General features: G+C 39.4%; 1 protein-coding gene across 1 annotated transcript in view; it reads left to right on the forward strand.

Annotated features, from left to right (window-relative positions):
* Positions 1–5,428: 5,428 nt before the first annotated feature.
* The window catches only part of NUP133 (nucleoporin 133kDa), a 53,303-nt gene continuing 43,321 nt past the window's right edge, over positions 5,429–15,410 (forward strand). The window contains exons 1-6 of the mRNA XM_012660312.1: positions 5,429–5,691; positions 7,418–7,536; positions 10,487–10,590; positions 11,806–11,913; positions 12,835–12,969; positions 13,624–13,794. Of these exons, the coding sequence (XP_012515766.1) occupies positions 5,510–5,691; positions 7,418–7,536; positions 10,487–10,590; positions 11,806–11,913; positions 12,835–12,969; positions 13,624–13,794 (819 nt within the window). The 5' untranslated portion in view covers positions 5,429–5,509. The remainder of the gene's footprint in view (positions 5,692–7,417; positions 7,537–10,486; positions 10,591–11,805; positions 11,914–12,834; positions 12,970–13,623; positions 13,795–15,410) is intronic.

A 15,410-nucleotide genomic window follows, 5' to 3' on the forward strand; every position in this document is an offset into this window, starting at 1 on the left:
ACCTTAGGTTCATGGCTGAGGGCCTTATAATAAAAAACAGACTAGCAAGAGAAAAGCATATAAATTCATTTAATATAAGTTTAACATGCCCTGGGAGCCTCTGGAAATGAAGACCAAGAGAAACAGATAAATTTGTGCATTTTTATGGTTAGGTGTGATGAGTGGACAGTTTAGGAGTATAATCTAACAGCAAGAACTGGGGGGAGGCCGGGCGCGGTGGCTCACGCCTGTAATCCTAGCTCCCTGGGAGGCCGAGGTGGGCGGATTGTTTGAGCTCAGGTGTTCGAAACCAGCCTGAGCAAGAGTGAGATCCCGTCTCTACTAAAAATAGAAAGAAATTAATCAGACAACTAAAAATATATAGAAAAAATTAGCCAGGCATGGTGGCACATGCCTGTAGTCCCAGCTACTCGGGAGGCTGAGGCAGGAGGATCGCTTGAGTCCAGGAGTTTGAGGTTGCTGTGAGCTAGGATGACACCACGGCACTCTAGCCTGGGCAACACAGTGAGACTCCGTCTCAAAAAAAAAAAAAAAAAGAACTGGGGGGAAATTAGCAAGGCCTGTTTGTTCAGATTCTTCTCTGTGACTCTGTGTCTTCAGAGATAAGGATGTTCCTTTCCACCAGGTATAGGTAGGGCTGCTTCTGGGAAGAAGAGTGGGAGCAGGTCAGAGAGTAACCTTCCTATTTCTGCTGTTTTCTGAAATGTCAAGGTGCCATGTTTGGGCCTAGCATATCCTGAACCCCATCCTGGGAATACTATTTTTCATTGTGTATATTTAAGGTGTACATGATTTTGTGATATACATATGCATAGCGAAATGATTACTACAGTCAAGCAAATTATCCTATTCATCACCTTCCATAGTCACAGTTTTGGTTTTTTTGAAGTAAGAATCCATGAAATCTAAGCAAATGTTCAGTATAGAATACAATATTGTTAACTATAGTCGTCATGCTGTACATTAGATCTGTAGACATGCTTCTTACATAACTGCAACTTTGTACCCTTTGACCTGCTTCTCTGCACATACTATTTTCTTCTTTGCCCACACTTTTTTTAACCAAACCTCTTTTTAGAAATTTGACTGCATAATAAGTATTTTCCTACATCTTTATTCATTACACACATCCACATGTATTCTTAACCATACAGCGTTCCACAATGTGGATGCACTACAAATCTAATGTTGGCCATTTATGTTACTTTCCATTTTCTTTTCCATTATAAACGATACTATCTATCTTTGTTATTTCTTTGATTTTTTTTCAGATAAATTGCTAAGCTGGGCATAGTGGTGTGTGCCTATAGTCCCAGCTATTTGGGAGGCTGAGGTGGAAGAATTGATTGAGCCCTGGAGTCCTAGGCTGCAGGGAATTATGATTGTGCCACTGTACTCTAGCCTGGGCAACAGAGTAAGACCCCATCTCTAGGAAAAAAATACCTTAAAAATTTCTTAAAAGTGAAATCGCCAAGCTTAGAAAACATATACAAATTACAAGGCTTTTTGATAGAAACTGTTCTCTTAAAAGGTTATACTAATTTACAATCCCACCAGAAGTGTATACAAGCAGTGCTTGTTTCCCCATAGCCTTTTTCGACATGAGCCATTATCATTTTTAAAAACATCTCTGATAATTCTATAGGCAAACAATGCTGAGGGATGGTTTAATATATATTCCTTTAATTACTAGTGAAGTTGACCTTTTCATGTGTTTTTGGTTGTTTCTATTCTTTAATGCCAGTTCATGCCCTTCATACATTTCCGTTTTTTCTTTTGGGGTATCTTGCCTTCTTTTACTGAATTTTTAAAAGAGTACTATTTTATTGGAAGTAATATTTTTCTTCAGCTTGTTTGCCTTTCTATTATATTTGTGAGTTTTTTGATATCCACAAATGTAGTCTATCTATTCTATACTACATTATCGAATTCTCACAAGTGTGTACTATTAATTGTGAGAATTAGATGATACATTACAGATTTGACTCTAAAAGGTGACACACATATTAAATGTCAGAGTTGGAATTCGAAGCAAGTCCTATTTAATCTGGAGTCTACACACTCCTTAACCACTACACCAGTGGTTATCAAAAGGTAGTTCCCAGACAGCACCAGCAGCAGCACCTCGCCCTGGAACTTGTTAGAAATGCCAATTCCCAAGCCTCAGCCCAGACCTATGAGTCAGACACTCTGAGGGTGGGGTTCAGCATTCCCTCTTCCCAAGCCTCCAGGTGATGCTGATGCGTGCTTAAGTTTGATAGCCACTGCACTACGCCATCCTCTCTTCTAAGTTTCCAGTGTAGGTGATTATGCTAGATGTCTTAGTCTGTTTTGTGGTGCTATAATAGAATACGACAGACTGGGTAATTTAGAAAGAAAAGAAATTTATTTCTCACAGTTCTGGAGGCTGGGATGTCCAATATCAAGGTACCAGTATCTGGTGAGGGACCCTTGGTACAGTGTCATCTGGTGGAGGAAGGTGGAAGGGCAAGACTGAGAGAGACCAAAGGCACAAACTCGATTTTATAATAGCCTACTGTCACAGTAACAAACCCGCTCCCGAGAAAAGTACGTTAATCCATTCAAGAGGACAGAGCCCTCATGACCGACTGATCTCTTAGCAGGCCCCACCTTCCAACACTGTTGTATTGGAGATGAAGTTTCCTACACATGAAACGCTTTGGGAGACACATGCAAACCGTTAGATAAAATAAGATAAAAGGATCGGTAAGGAAATGGCAGCCACTAGGAAAAGGGAGAACACTGGAGAGTGATAAAAGAGCACTTGTGCTGCCCCAAGACACATGTCCAGAACACTTTCTGTACCACTTCTCCACTGTGTACATGCATTCAAGGAGGCCGGTCTCCATGGACCACTCCAGTGTCTTCCCTCTGGCTTCCAGAGATGGCGGGAGGGCAGGAGGAGAGTGAAGTCGGCAGTTGTCTGCATCTCCTGACCAAAGGCCCTTTCTCTCGGGTTCTGGTGAGCCCTTCCTTCCTTGGCCAGTTTGTCGTTATGGCCTCAAGGCTCTACACTATCCCTGATATTCCTTTATTAAACTCCTCTTAACCACCCAACTTGAGGGTGCCATCTCTTTCCTCTAGGACCTTATTTGACAGAGCCTATAAAGCCCTTCATGGTCCCTTCCTTATTTCTCTAATTTCCTCTACTTTTAGTCATTTTGAGGTTTGTTTGTTTAAAGTCCGTGGAATGCACCAAGCTCTTTGCTGCTTCAGGGCCTGTGCCTGAGGATCCTCTGCTTAAAACATTCTTCCTCCCATTCTCTAATGCTTCGCGTCTCAGCTTAAATATCCTTTTCTCCCAGAGGCCTTTCTAGATCCCTGTCCAAAATAAGGTGCCCCCAGTTATTCTCTCCTACACTCTGCTTCTTTCTTTCATAGTACACATTGTTTGTAGTTGTATACTTACTTGTGTTCATTTGTTTTGTGTCTTTCTCATTGGTCTGTGATCTCCATGAACATAGGGCCCATGTCTGCTAGTTATAAACCTTAGTGTTTATCATATAGCCTGGCATACAGTAGGTACTCACTAACTCCACAATGAATGAAAGACTTTTAGTGCTGTCTACTCACCATCCTTCAATAGTCATACATTTGGACTCCAGGAAAAGTTCCTGCTCAAAGGTGCTGGCAAGTTGTTCTAGTTTCTGAAAACAGCAAGTTTTATGATGGGATGGTGGGCAAATCACTAAGCAGTCCAACAAAGCACAAGAATAAAACTGATCCCACCAATCCTTTTGTAGACGTGACTATTCTCCAAGAAAGAATGAAACAAGGAGGAAATACACTGGGCCCTAAGAGCTGTAACACTCAAAGACAAGTTGCAAAGTTTGGTTATTCACCCGGGTGAGAGAAGGTGTAAAGCAGCTTGCCTATATAACGTTGGCAAGATGACTGCCCAGATGAAATTAATGTGCACAGATGGATAGCTTCCCCAGGGAAATGTCAACAACTGACACCCACACTGTGATCTCTCACATGTAGATATGCCAGTGTTTTACTTAATCATTCCCTTATTTCAACACATGTTTAATGAAAGTCTACTATGTATATGTCATGGTGTGCACAAAGGTAACACAGTCACCATCCCTGTTGTCAAGACATTTAAAAGGAGCTGCTTGAGAAGCAGTTATGAAAACAAACTCTTATGCAGGGTGAAAATATTATAGTCTACACATGGGAGCAGAGGGGACAAAGGATACAGGGTTTGCTTAATCCTGTGGAAGGTTTCACTGAGAAGGCAGCACTGAACTAAGACTTGATGCATGAGGCAGATACTTGCTAGGCCAACAGGGAAGGGAGTGCATTCCAGGCAAAAGAAACACGTGGAAGGGCATTGGACCAGGGAGGAGTCAGGTTGGGTTTTTTAATTTTTGGAATGTGAAGTGCAAGTGGGAAGTGGTGGAAGTATAATAGGGACAGAAAAGCCAACAAGAGTTAAATCACAAAGGACCTTGCGAAGGAGCTAAGCAAATAACCTATGGGCAATGATCAGCCACTGGAGCATTTACAAGCCCAAGAGCAAGATCAGGTTTGCCTGCCTTAATGCATTGTGTTGCCAGTGGGGAAGACAGAGTGGAGTAAGCCTAGACAGAGGCAAGAGACCCCTCCCCCTCCCAAAAAAAGAGGCTATGCAATGGTTAAGGAAAAGATTACTACCAGAACCAGGGCACAGACAGTGCAAATGTGTGATCTACTGGATACTCAGGAGCTATAATGTGCAAGGATCTTAGGGGGAGGTAAGTGTGAAGGATGAATCTAGGACAGAGCCCTTCTTTTTGCCATGTGCAATTGGCCAGTTTTACCAAGCTGGGACAGAGGCGGTAGTAGGATAGGGGTCCTAAAGAAAAACATGAATGTAGCTTTTAACAAGTGGATTGAGAGGCGTCCGCAGGACATCCAGGTGAAAATGTCCACTAGGGAGCTGTTAGGGGTCTGGGGGTTTTGAGCGGGATCTGGGTTAGACATATGGATTTGTGGCATCATTAGCGTGGATGAGATTGTGCAGAGCTGACCGGGAAAATAACAAACCTAGAGGAGAACAAACATAACACAGTGTGAAACCAGGGTCAGCTTTACGGTTTTTCTACCTCCTCAGCATGGACTGTTGAACGCTTTTCATTTCTCGAGAGATTCAGGAATCAACAGTGTGCGAAGAAGCAACGCGTTCAAGCTGCGCGAGAGCCAGTCCCACCTAGCGCAGTCGAGAAGGGCGCCTGGATTTCCAGGGCCCGTCCCTGGAAGCTCGCGACTCCGGCTATTCCGCGTCAGCGGCTACCAGCCACCTTGCAGACCTGACCCGGCGGGCTCGACGCTGCCCGGTGACGTCATCGCCGTGCGCCCACCTCCACTCCGCGGGCTCGGCGCTTCCCATTGGCGTCATCGACGCGCGTCCTCCCGCCCCTTGCGTGTTCAAGCTCCGCGCGCTGTCCATACTGCAGCTCCACGGCAGGAACTCGCGCGCTTTTCGCCGGTGCTCCTTCTGGTCATGTTCCCCGCCGTCCCTTCTCCGCGGACTCCGGGTCCGGGTTCCCGAAGGGGCCCGCTGGCCGGAGTCGGGCCGGGCTCTACGCCCAGGGCGGCAAGCAGAAAGGGTCTGTCCTTGGGGTCTGCAGTCAACTCCCCGGTGCTCTTTTCGCCGGTCGGCCGGCGTAGCTCGCTGAGCTCGCGGTAAGTGATCGCCCCTGGGTGGGTCCGGCGACCGGCAGGCTCACGGGCCGCAGTGGGCCCGGTGGGGTTGTATCTCCGAAGCCTCCGGAACCGGGGATAGCAGTGGGGAGGGGAATGCCAAAGTATTGGAAAATAGACCATTTTCACTCTTGCAGGTTATTTCTGCTTAACTTTGATTCATTTATCAGTTGAGCTCTCGCTTTGCACTCTTCATGGATTTACCTTTGCGCAGAGGTGAAGAACAAACTGGGTTTAAATCGGTGGTTACCTCCATCCCTCTTACTACCCCTGCGATCTGGTGTAAGTCACTCGTGATTTTCTTCATCTGTGAAATGGCGATAATATATCTGACCCGCGTCTGCTTCACTAAGGCAAAAAGAGTCGATATGAATTGCCACCATGCAGATGTAAAGTGATGGTGGCAATGAGGACCTCCAGCCCTGGAAAAATCATTATTTAATGCCTAACATACTAACTGCCATTAATATCTGCTGATTGGTAATTAAATAGCTTTTAGCTACAGAATTTAACTTTGTAGCTGAATTATAGGGAAAAGGCTTTACATAAGCAATGAGATAAGAGTGCTGTCATAGTTGTGTTACTAAAACTACTGGTGAATCCACATCACCAGTAAAATCACGTTCCCCCCTCCTTGTTCATAGTAATCTAAAACCTTAGAAGATAACATGTTTCTGTGTAGTTTCCTCTAAATTCATCTATCAAAAATGAATTTTCTCCTGGAGGAAAACGATAAATACTGGGTCTCAAACTTATGATTAAAATTTATCTATAAAATTTTGCAGTGCTTTAAAGGAGAAATGATTTTTAAAGAATATACCGTGTTGTATTTTCTGGGAAGCAATACAAAGAATACACTGTATCCTTGACTTTTTTGCATATTTTAAAAAGTGCTCTTCAAACTGCTGATCTTGTCTGTGTTTTCTATTTCTTTGGAGAAAAGTTGGAGAATAAAAGCCATATTTTATATAATGTGTGTGTTTTTTAAATCTTTTCTTACCTTCTGATGATTATTTCAAGGAAAACCTTTGTTATAATACTCTATTAGGAAACAAAGCCCTCAGCCACTCTGTATGTGCATCTCCTCATTTAATTGTCATGATAAGAGAATACCTTTTAAGCTGGTGACATTTCATTATTATTCTGAATGTTAAGAAGAGAGTTAGAAAAGAATATAATTTCTACTGTTATGTCTGCTATTGAAGACCATGTAACAGCAGATGCTGTGGCTCTTATTTAATTTCTTGCTTGGTTGCACAGATCTGGTAGAGTCTTATAATTCTAGAGCTAGACAAAGATTAAAGATCATCTAACCTAATGTTTGTAAAACATTTTTGACCAAAACATATGATAAAGGCTGATGTTTTATATTATTGACTCACACTTTGAAAAACACCAGTGTCATCCAACCTTCTTTTTTCACAGCTAAGGAAGCAGAGTTTAAGTGAATAGAGGCATGCATCTAATTACTAGAGCATAAGAGTCTGAAGCCAGGTTTTCCTAAATTCTGTCAATCTTTTTTTTTTTTAATGAAAAATACATTTAATTACACAGTATAGATGAGCCAGTGTTTTTTTTTACAGTGTACATGAGCCCGTATTAATTCTAGTTTATTAAAGCTCTCCTTATTGTGAAAATATATACATAAAAATTAGGATAGTGGAAAATTTTAAGTTGTAAGTAAAGTAATATAGACTCTTTTCTTTAGAGGAACACCTACACGAGTATTACCATACCACTCCATAACGGAATCTACAAACTATGATGTGAAAACGTTTGGATCTTCTCTTCCCGTTAAAATCATGGAAGCCCTAACATTGGCTGAAGGTAGGTATCATCTTTCCATTTGCCTCTACTATTAATAGCAATTCAAAATGAAGCCTAGGCCGGGCGCGGTGGCTCACGCCTGTAATCCTAGCACTCTGGGAGGCCGAGGCGGGCGGATTGTTTGAGCTCAGGAGTTCGAAACCAGCCTGAGCAAGAGCGAGACCCTGTCTCTACTAAAAATAGAAAGAAATTAATCGGACAACTAAAAAATATATAGAAAAAATTAGCCGGGCATGGTGGTGCATGCCTGTAGTCCCAGCTACTCGGGAGGCTGAGGCAGGAGGATCGCTTGAGCCCAGGAGTTTGAGGTTGCTGTGAGCTAGGCTGACGCCACGGCACTCTAGCCCAGGCAACACAGTGAAACTCTGTCTCAAAAAAAAAAAAAACAAAAAAACAAAAAAACAAAATGAAGCCTAAATCTGTCATAGAGATTGAAATTTGTGCTTTCTGTGGTATGCCTTTACCTAAGTGGAGAGAAATGAATAGCCTGGCTAGTGTTTTACTGTAATTGAGATTTATAATAAATTTGAGAGGCAAAATGAGTTCATTTTAACACAATCAAGTATTTAATGGTTTTAAGTACTGTACAGTAGTCCCCCCTCATCTTTGGAGGATATGTTCCATGATCCCCAATGGATGCCTGAAACCTTGGATAGTACCAAACCCTATATATACTATGTTTTTCCCTATACACACATACGTATGATAAAGTTTAATTTATAAATTAGGCACACTAAGAGATTGACAATAATAACTAATACTAAAATAAAACAATTATAACAATAGTCCAGCAGCACTACTTTGGGCTTTGGAGTCATTATTAAATAAAATAAGGGTTATTTGAACATAATCACTGCGATACCTCAACACTTGATCTGATAACTGAGACGGCTACTAAGTGACTAACAGGCAAGTAGCATATAAAGTATGGATATGCTGGACAAAGGGATGATTCACAACCTGGGTGGAAGAGAGTGGGATGGTGTGAGATCTCATCACACTACTCAGAATGGCATACAATTTAAAACTTATGAATTGTTTATTTGAATTTTCCATTTAATATTTTCAGACTGCGGTTAACAACAAGTAATCGAAACCTTGGATAAGGGGGAGGGACTATTACATATGCAACATTTAATTCAATTTCAGAAGTTGATCAGGTATTCATATAACTTTAAAAAAAACAAAAACGAGTGCCTCATATTATTGGGTTTAATATTGGAGTAAAATCAAGTGATACTTCCATTTCTGGACCCTATATAGTATCTTAGAGGCTATATGCACCAATTCATGAAGTTACCAATGTGGTATACCTTTAGAAGATTCTATTGGCAGAGAATTAGTGTGGAAATTTGGAAGATAAAGTCAACACAAACTCAGAAAGGCAACATTAGGATGAGGAGCTGGGTGACAGTGAAGAGTAAAGTTTAGAGTGGCCTTAGTATCTGCCTAAGTCATTTCTGTTAAGGATTTAATTCTAGACCTTTCTGACTTTTCTGGAACTGTGTTTTTTTCAAATTGTAGGTTGTGACTGAAATCAATTTAGTGGTTCATGACCAGCATTTAAAAAAAAAAAGAAATAGAATGCATCTCATATAATGCCTAGAAACTTTTGTTTGTTTTATTTAAATCGTTTGTGAATACGTCATTATGTAAAATGTTTTTCATATTGTGAATAACAGTCAAAAAAAGTTGCAAGTACTCCATTCTAGAAGAAGGACTATTTCTCATCAACTTGAACTTGCACATCTTGCCTATCAGTCCTTGAGGGCTTTAGGGATAGTTGTTTTCAGACAAGTAAACTGCTAGCTTCTGTAGGCATTGTTCGGTTTTATTTTTATTTTTTAAATTTTTTTAAGAGAGGGAGGGAAGGAAGACAGTGGGAGGGAGACAGTCCATTGTTCTGTTTTAAATAAATATATATACACACATATATGTGCATATATTAGAGGGAAATATATATTTCCCCCTCTAAAAATTTTAAATTACATTTAAACCTTTTAGCCTACTCTTTGTGGTTCATGCTACTAGACTATTTTGATAACATAATATACAGTCTCAAATCTAGAAATTCAGAGGAGTCTCTAGAAATCAGGATGTGTAAACTAAAGAGGTGTGTAAACTTGAAGAACTCTTCCCCACATGGAAGCCTACCAAGTACTGTGTTAAGTAAGCCCTCAAAGGCTCACCAGTGAAGGCTCTTTAGCTACTGTAGTGCTTTCAGGAGAAAATGAAAGTACTGAGCAAATACCCCAGTTTAGCAAAAAGTCCACACTTAGCCTGGGCTTGATTTGCTATTTTAGCTTGGACCTTATTGATCCTTTTTGTTTTGCCCCTCTACCCTTCCTTTAAGGAAAGAGCAAAACTCAAATCATTTAAATTTCCAGGGCTATTAACACATTTACGGAGGTTTACCACCAATGCTTAAGACATAGCAATTATGCCAGTTTAGTTTTGTCACTTAATAGAGAATGTAGCTCTGGTTCCATATAATGCAATAATTTATCATTTAATGAAGTAATTTAGCTCTTACTTGAAAATCATGTTCTTTTGAAGGCACATGGTTTTTCCTTGAAATGTTTTATATAGTCAATAAGGGGGTTTATTATTTGTATTGCTTTATTGATAAAATTATAAATATTCCTTCTAGAAAATAAGATAGTTGATTTGTTTATAACAAAAACTAAGCAATATTAAACACAGACCCGAAATATACTTTTTGCCTTTAGATGTATTTTTAATGGTGATTATCAAGGTTAAATAGATGTTTTGGATGTTAATAATTCTTTAATATTCAAAAGCATTTTTTGTTGTGAATTAATCTTTTTTTATATTTGACAATTACTTATTTTGGTGAAGCAGGTAGTAATAAAGATTTTGGTATAAAGGAACTCTTAACTTTTCATATTCATACTATAAGATTAATTATACACCTCATTTTTTCCTCTAGTTGATGATCAGCTGACTGTTTACATAGATGAAGGTGGATGGGCTTGTCTAATCTGCAAAGAGAAACTGATTGTTTGGAAAATTGCTCTGTCACCTATTACTAAGGTAATGGCTCTTTAGAGAGCTAGAAGGGTTGATGATTTCTATGTAGATGTTGGTAAAGATAAAACAAAGTAAAATAGTTTTAAAATAGATAAGATAAAAAAGAAAAAAAATAGAAGCTAGAAGGAGATGGAAGAGAGGGATACCAATTGGCTCTTAATTTTTACCCTAATTTTTTAGAGTTGACAGAGTATAGGAAGCTGAATCTGCTCAGGCATTAAGGATTTGCATTTTCATAGTAATACGAAGTACCGAGCATGCATACACAATTGCGTGCTGGGAAAAATGTTTCTCCCCTTTAATAATTTTTAAATAAGATCTCTATTATTTACATTTAATAAAATTAGAGACATTGAAATTTTCAATGAGTATAATGTTAATCAGTCTGCCTAATGAAGTGTAAGGCTAAATGCTATTCACATAAGTGAATAAACTGTGAGTGTGCTTATTTCTGAGAAGATAGAACTGTTTCATCGAATCTATTGAATGAGGCCTAATAATGTAAGAAAAATGATACCAATTGCTAGTTCAGCTTTCAGTTGTCCACTTCCAGTAGTGGGTTATCATTTGCTTGTCTAGTAACATCCTCAGCAACCTCATTTCTGTTTGTTACAGCTCAGGCATATTCTGTTGCACCACTCATTACTCACTGGGCCATTGTTCCATTGGAACTCAGGGCTCCTGCTTACCTGAACTCTTCACATCTGCTGACCTCTGTGCTACTGCTGCCTACAAAATAGTGTTTGTAGTTAGGAGCAATAGACGAGAGAGAAGTCCTAGGAGAAATGCTGAGTGAGCAGAGGCATCCTGATATTTGGCTGAGGGTCTAAGAACTATTTTATAGGAAACTCGGTATAATTACTCTTTGGTCATGCTAGTTTTACATGTCAAACAAATCAAGACTAGACTGGGAAAGCTCCATAGAAAGCGTAAGCATTTCTCTAAACCAGTAGACTTTTTTGGCCCAGGAAGAGATTGGCATCATTGATGTTCAGGGTCCGGTCTAGCTCTTAAGTTTCCTGATTCTGTATCTCTTAAGATACTTTGTTTTAAAAATACTGAAAGCCAGATCAAAAGGAGATGTGAGAAGAAAGAATATTTGTGAAAAGGTATTTCCAGCAATGAGTCAGAATCTAAAATATGCAGAGAAAGGAAGTAGAGATGCGTATTCAAAATATTGGATTTGATGTGAAAGATTTTCTGTTTCGGTTTCTACAGTTATCTGTTTGCAAAGAACTTCAGCTGCCGCCTAGTGATTTCCACTGGAGCTCTGACTTGGTGGCTCTCTCTTACTCTTCTACTTCAACTGAAGCACATTCCACTCAAGTAGGTAACTTAAAAGCTTATTGAAATAAACCTTTTAAAATAAGGACATTCTGAAGTTGGAGGAATCATCCAACCTGATTTTGAGACATAACTATAAAGCTGTAGAAATCAAGACTGTGGTATTGGCAAAGAGAGACAGACGCATAGGTCAGTAATGGAGTAGAGAATACAGTTATAGACCCACTGAAAGGCGGCCATTTGATCTTTGACAAAGGTGCAAAAGCAATTCAATGGAGAAAAGATGGTCTTTTTAATAAATGATCATTTATTAAAAATGACAGTTGGTCATTTGGAATTTTTGAAAAAATGAATTTTCCCCTAAACCTCATAACTAATACAAAGATTAATTTGAAATGGATTATAGATCTAAATGTAAAACTATAAAACTTTTAGAAGAAAACATAGGAAAAAAATCATCAGGATCTGAGGGTTAGGCAAAGAGTTCTTGGAGATCACCAAAAGCATGATCCATAAAAGAAAAAATTTGATAAAATTAATATTACATTAAAATAAGATCAAAATTAAAAACATTGCTCTGCCAAAAACAAGAAAGTGATAAGACATGCTACAGACTGGGAGAAAATAGTTGTAACAAAGCCATATATCCAACAAAGGACCCGTATCCAGAATATAAAAAGAACTATAAAAGCTTGAAAGGAAAACAATCCAATTTAAAAATAGAGAATAGGACTTGAACAGACATCTCACAGAAGATACAAGGGTGGCAAATAAGCACATGAAGAAATGTTCAGCATCATTACTCATTAGGGAAATGCAAATTAAAACATCAGTGAGTTTTTTTCTGATTTTAGTTGATCAAATAGTAGTTTGTCCTGTTTCCTATATCAGTATCATCAGACTCCCAGTTTTTGAGTCCTTCTTTTATTGTGATTGCTGACTGTGTTATGATCTTGTTTCGAGGCTGTTGCTGTCATGGTTGCCACCAGAGAAGGATCCATCCGCTACTGGCCAAGCCTTGCTAGTGAAGATACCTACACAGAGACTTTCGTAGACTTGGGAGGTGATAAGACTTACAGTTTCCTAACAGCAGTGCAGGTATATGATGGATTTTTTTTTATCCTTATTGGAAAGCTGTGATTTGGCTTGGAAGTGAGACTTGAATGTCTAAAAATGTGGGGTTTTGAACAGACCATACAGCCTGGGTAGGGATCAAAAAGAGCCAAGGAATGGAAGAATGTAAGGATCCACGGGTGGATCCTTCGAACTGACATTGTCCCTTAAACAAGGCAGCCCCTCCTCAGAGGACTATAAAATATCAATATTGGATAGTAGCTAGTGGTATTCATTTCTTTCAGAAACATTTTATGAGAATGGCTTAAAAACCCTTAGACACTGAAGAATAGTTTGCTACTGTCTACACTATAGGTTCCCCAAAGGACTAAACTCAGATGCCTAGTTCATTGAACCTGTAATACCGTGAACCTATAACTTACAAATCAGAATTCAAAAAATATGATGAACTTTTTTCTGCCATGAAAGTTTTTTTAACAGAAGTTTTTCTGTGTAGAAATAATATTAAGTGAATGGATTCTAAGTAAATTATTTTAATAAAATAATGTTTCATTTTTATTCTTTTAGATTTAAGAAGCTGATGGTTTGTCTTTGTATCAAAGCAATTTTTTTTGGTTGGTTTTCTATATGTTAGTGTTAGATGCTTCACTGAACTAATGTCACAATATTTGTTCACAGGGAGGAAGTTTTATTTTGTCCTCGTCGGGAAGCCAGCTAATTCGGTTGATACCTGAAAGCTCAGGGAAGATTCATCAGCATGTCCTGCCTCAGGGACAAGGCATGCTTTCGGGAATTGGTCGAAGGGTTTCTTCCCTTTTTGGAATTTTGTCTCCTAGTAGTGATCTCATAGTAAGTTAATAAACTAACTGTTTTACAAGGTTATTTCTTAGTGAAATCAATAAGTTGAAAGTTTCCTGTGAAGTTGGTATTGCCACCAGATGAACAATAGTGTACATGAAATAAAACCTCTGATCTTTCCAGTGAGCCATTTTTATGATACTATGATGATCAAATGGGTTCATATTAACACCTCCCAGACCCTGTAACATTAGTATCTTTCAATCAGATGCATTATCTCATAAGTACATTTTTTGGATTAAAACTATTACATAAAACTTAACATGTGTTTTTAAGGATTAATTTGACTTTTTAAATTTAACCAGAAGTGTCTCCACTCCCATGGCTCCAGCTGTCTGTGTGGATGACTTGACTCTAGATCTGTTGACCAGACTTCTGCCCAGTGCTTTGGCATAGTGAGGGAAGGATGATGGGAACTAACATTTATGGATCATCTACTTTGTGCTAGGTGCTGTGTATTTATTATCTCCATATTGTGTAGTCATTATGACAACCTATAAAGTAGAGAGCTGTCCCTCCAATTTACAGATGAGAAAATGGCCTCAGTGAGGCTAAGGTTATGTGACTGCTGAGTGGCAGAGCTGGAACATCTGAATTAAAAGCACATGCCCTTTTTACTGTGCTGTTTCCTTTTCATTTCAGGTAACTCTCATCACCTGTTTCCTTGAATATTTTTTGAACCTGAAACTTATTTTTTCTTTTTTTTTTTTTTTGAGACGGAGTCTCACTCTGTCACCTGGGCTAGAGTGCCGTGGCATCAGCCCAGCTCACAGCAACCTCAAACTCCTGGGCTCAAGCCATTCTCCTGCCTCAGCCTCCCGAGTAGCTGAGAATACAGGTTCACGCCACGACACCTGCCTAATTTTTCTATTTTTAGAGAGACGGGGTCTCGGTCTTGCTCAGGCCGGTCTCGAACTCCTGACCTCAAGCAATCCTCCTGCTTCAGCCTCCTAGAGTGCTAGGATTGCAGGCCTGAGCCTGCAACCATGCTCGACTGAACCTAAAACTTAACATGTCTAAAACAAATTTATCATATTCCTTCTCTCCTATTGACTACATGCTCAGACTTGCAAAACTTGTTTCTCTTTTGTCCTATTTCTGTTAATGGCACCATCACCTTTTTTCAGTGACCCAGATATAAAACCTGGATATTTTTTTGGTGCCTCCTTCTTCTTCTGCAGCAAATTAGTTATTTAGTGGGTACTGTAGATTTAACTTCTGTCAGGTCTCATTTCCACCCCCCATCTTTCTGTTTCTGTTGTTATGCCCTCATCTACACTCTCAGTAAATTTCACCTAAGCTCCTGGTGCCAGTCCAGTTACTTACTGTTGGTCCTTCCTGCCCCATCAGTGGCTGGAGTTATAGTGACAGGAGAAATGGAGACAACTACGTTTTAACTCAAAACAATCATGTACACCCAGCTTACGAAACCCACATCTATACTTCCTAAGCAAATATATGCTGAAAAGATGAACTAGCACACCCATGTATATCTAACTACATACATCTTGCCAGATTCATTTGAACACAGCTCTGTGTTCAAAAGCCATTGATTATCTCCTTTGCTTCCTAGGTTTACAAATCTAAATTTAAAATCCCTAATTTTT

Source organism: Propithecus coquereli, unplaced genomic scaffold (genome assembly GCF_000956105.1).
Source record: "Propithecus coquereli isolate 6110/MARCELLA unplaced genomic scaffold, Pcoq_1.0 Scaffold66, whole genome shotgun sequence".
In the NCBI taxonomy this organism is placed as follows: Eukaryota; Metazoa; Chordata; class Mammalia; order Primates; family Indriidae; genus Propithecus; species Propithecus coquereli.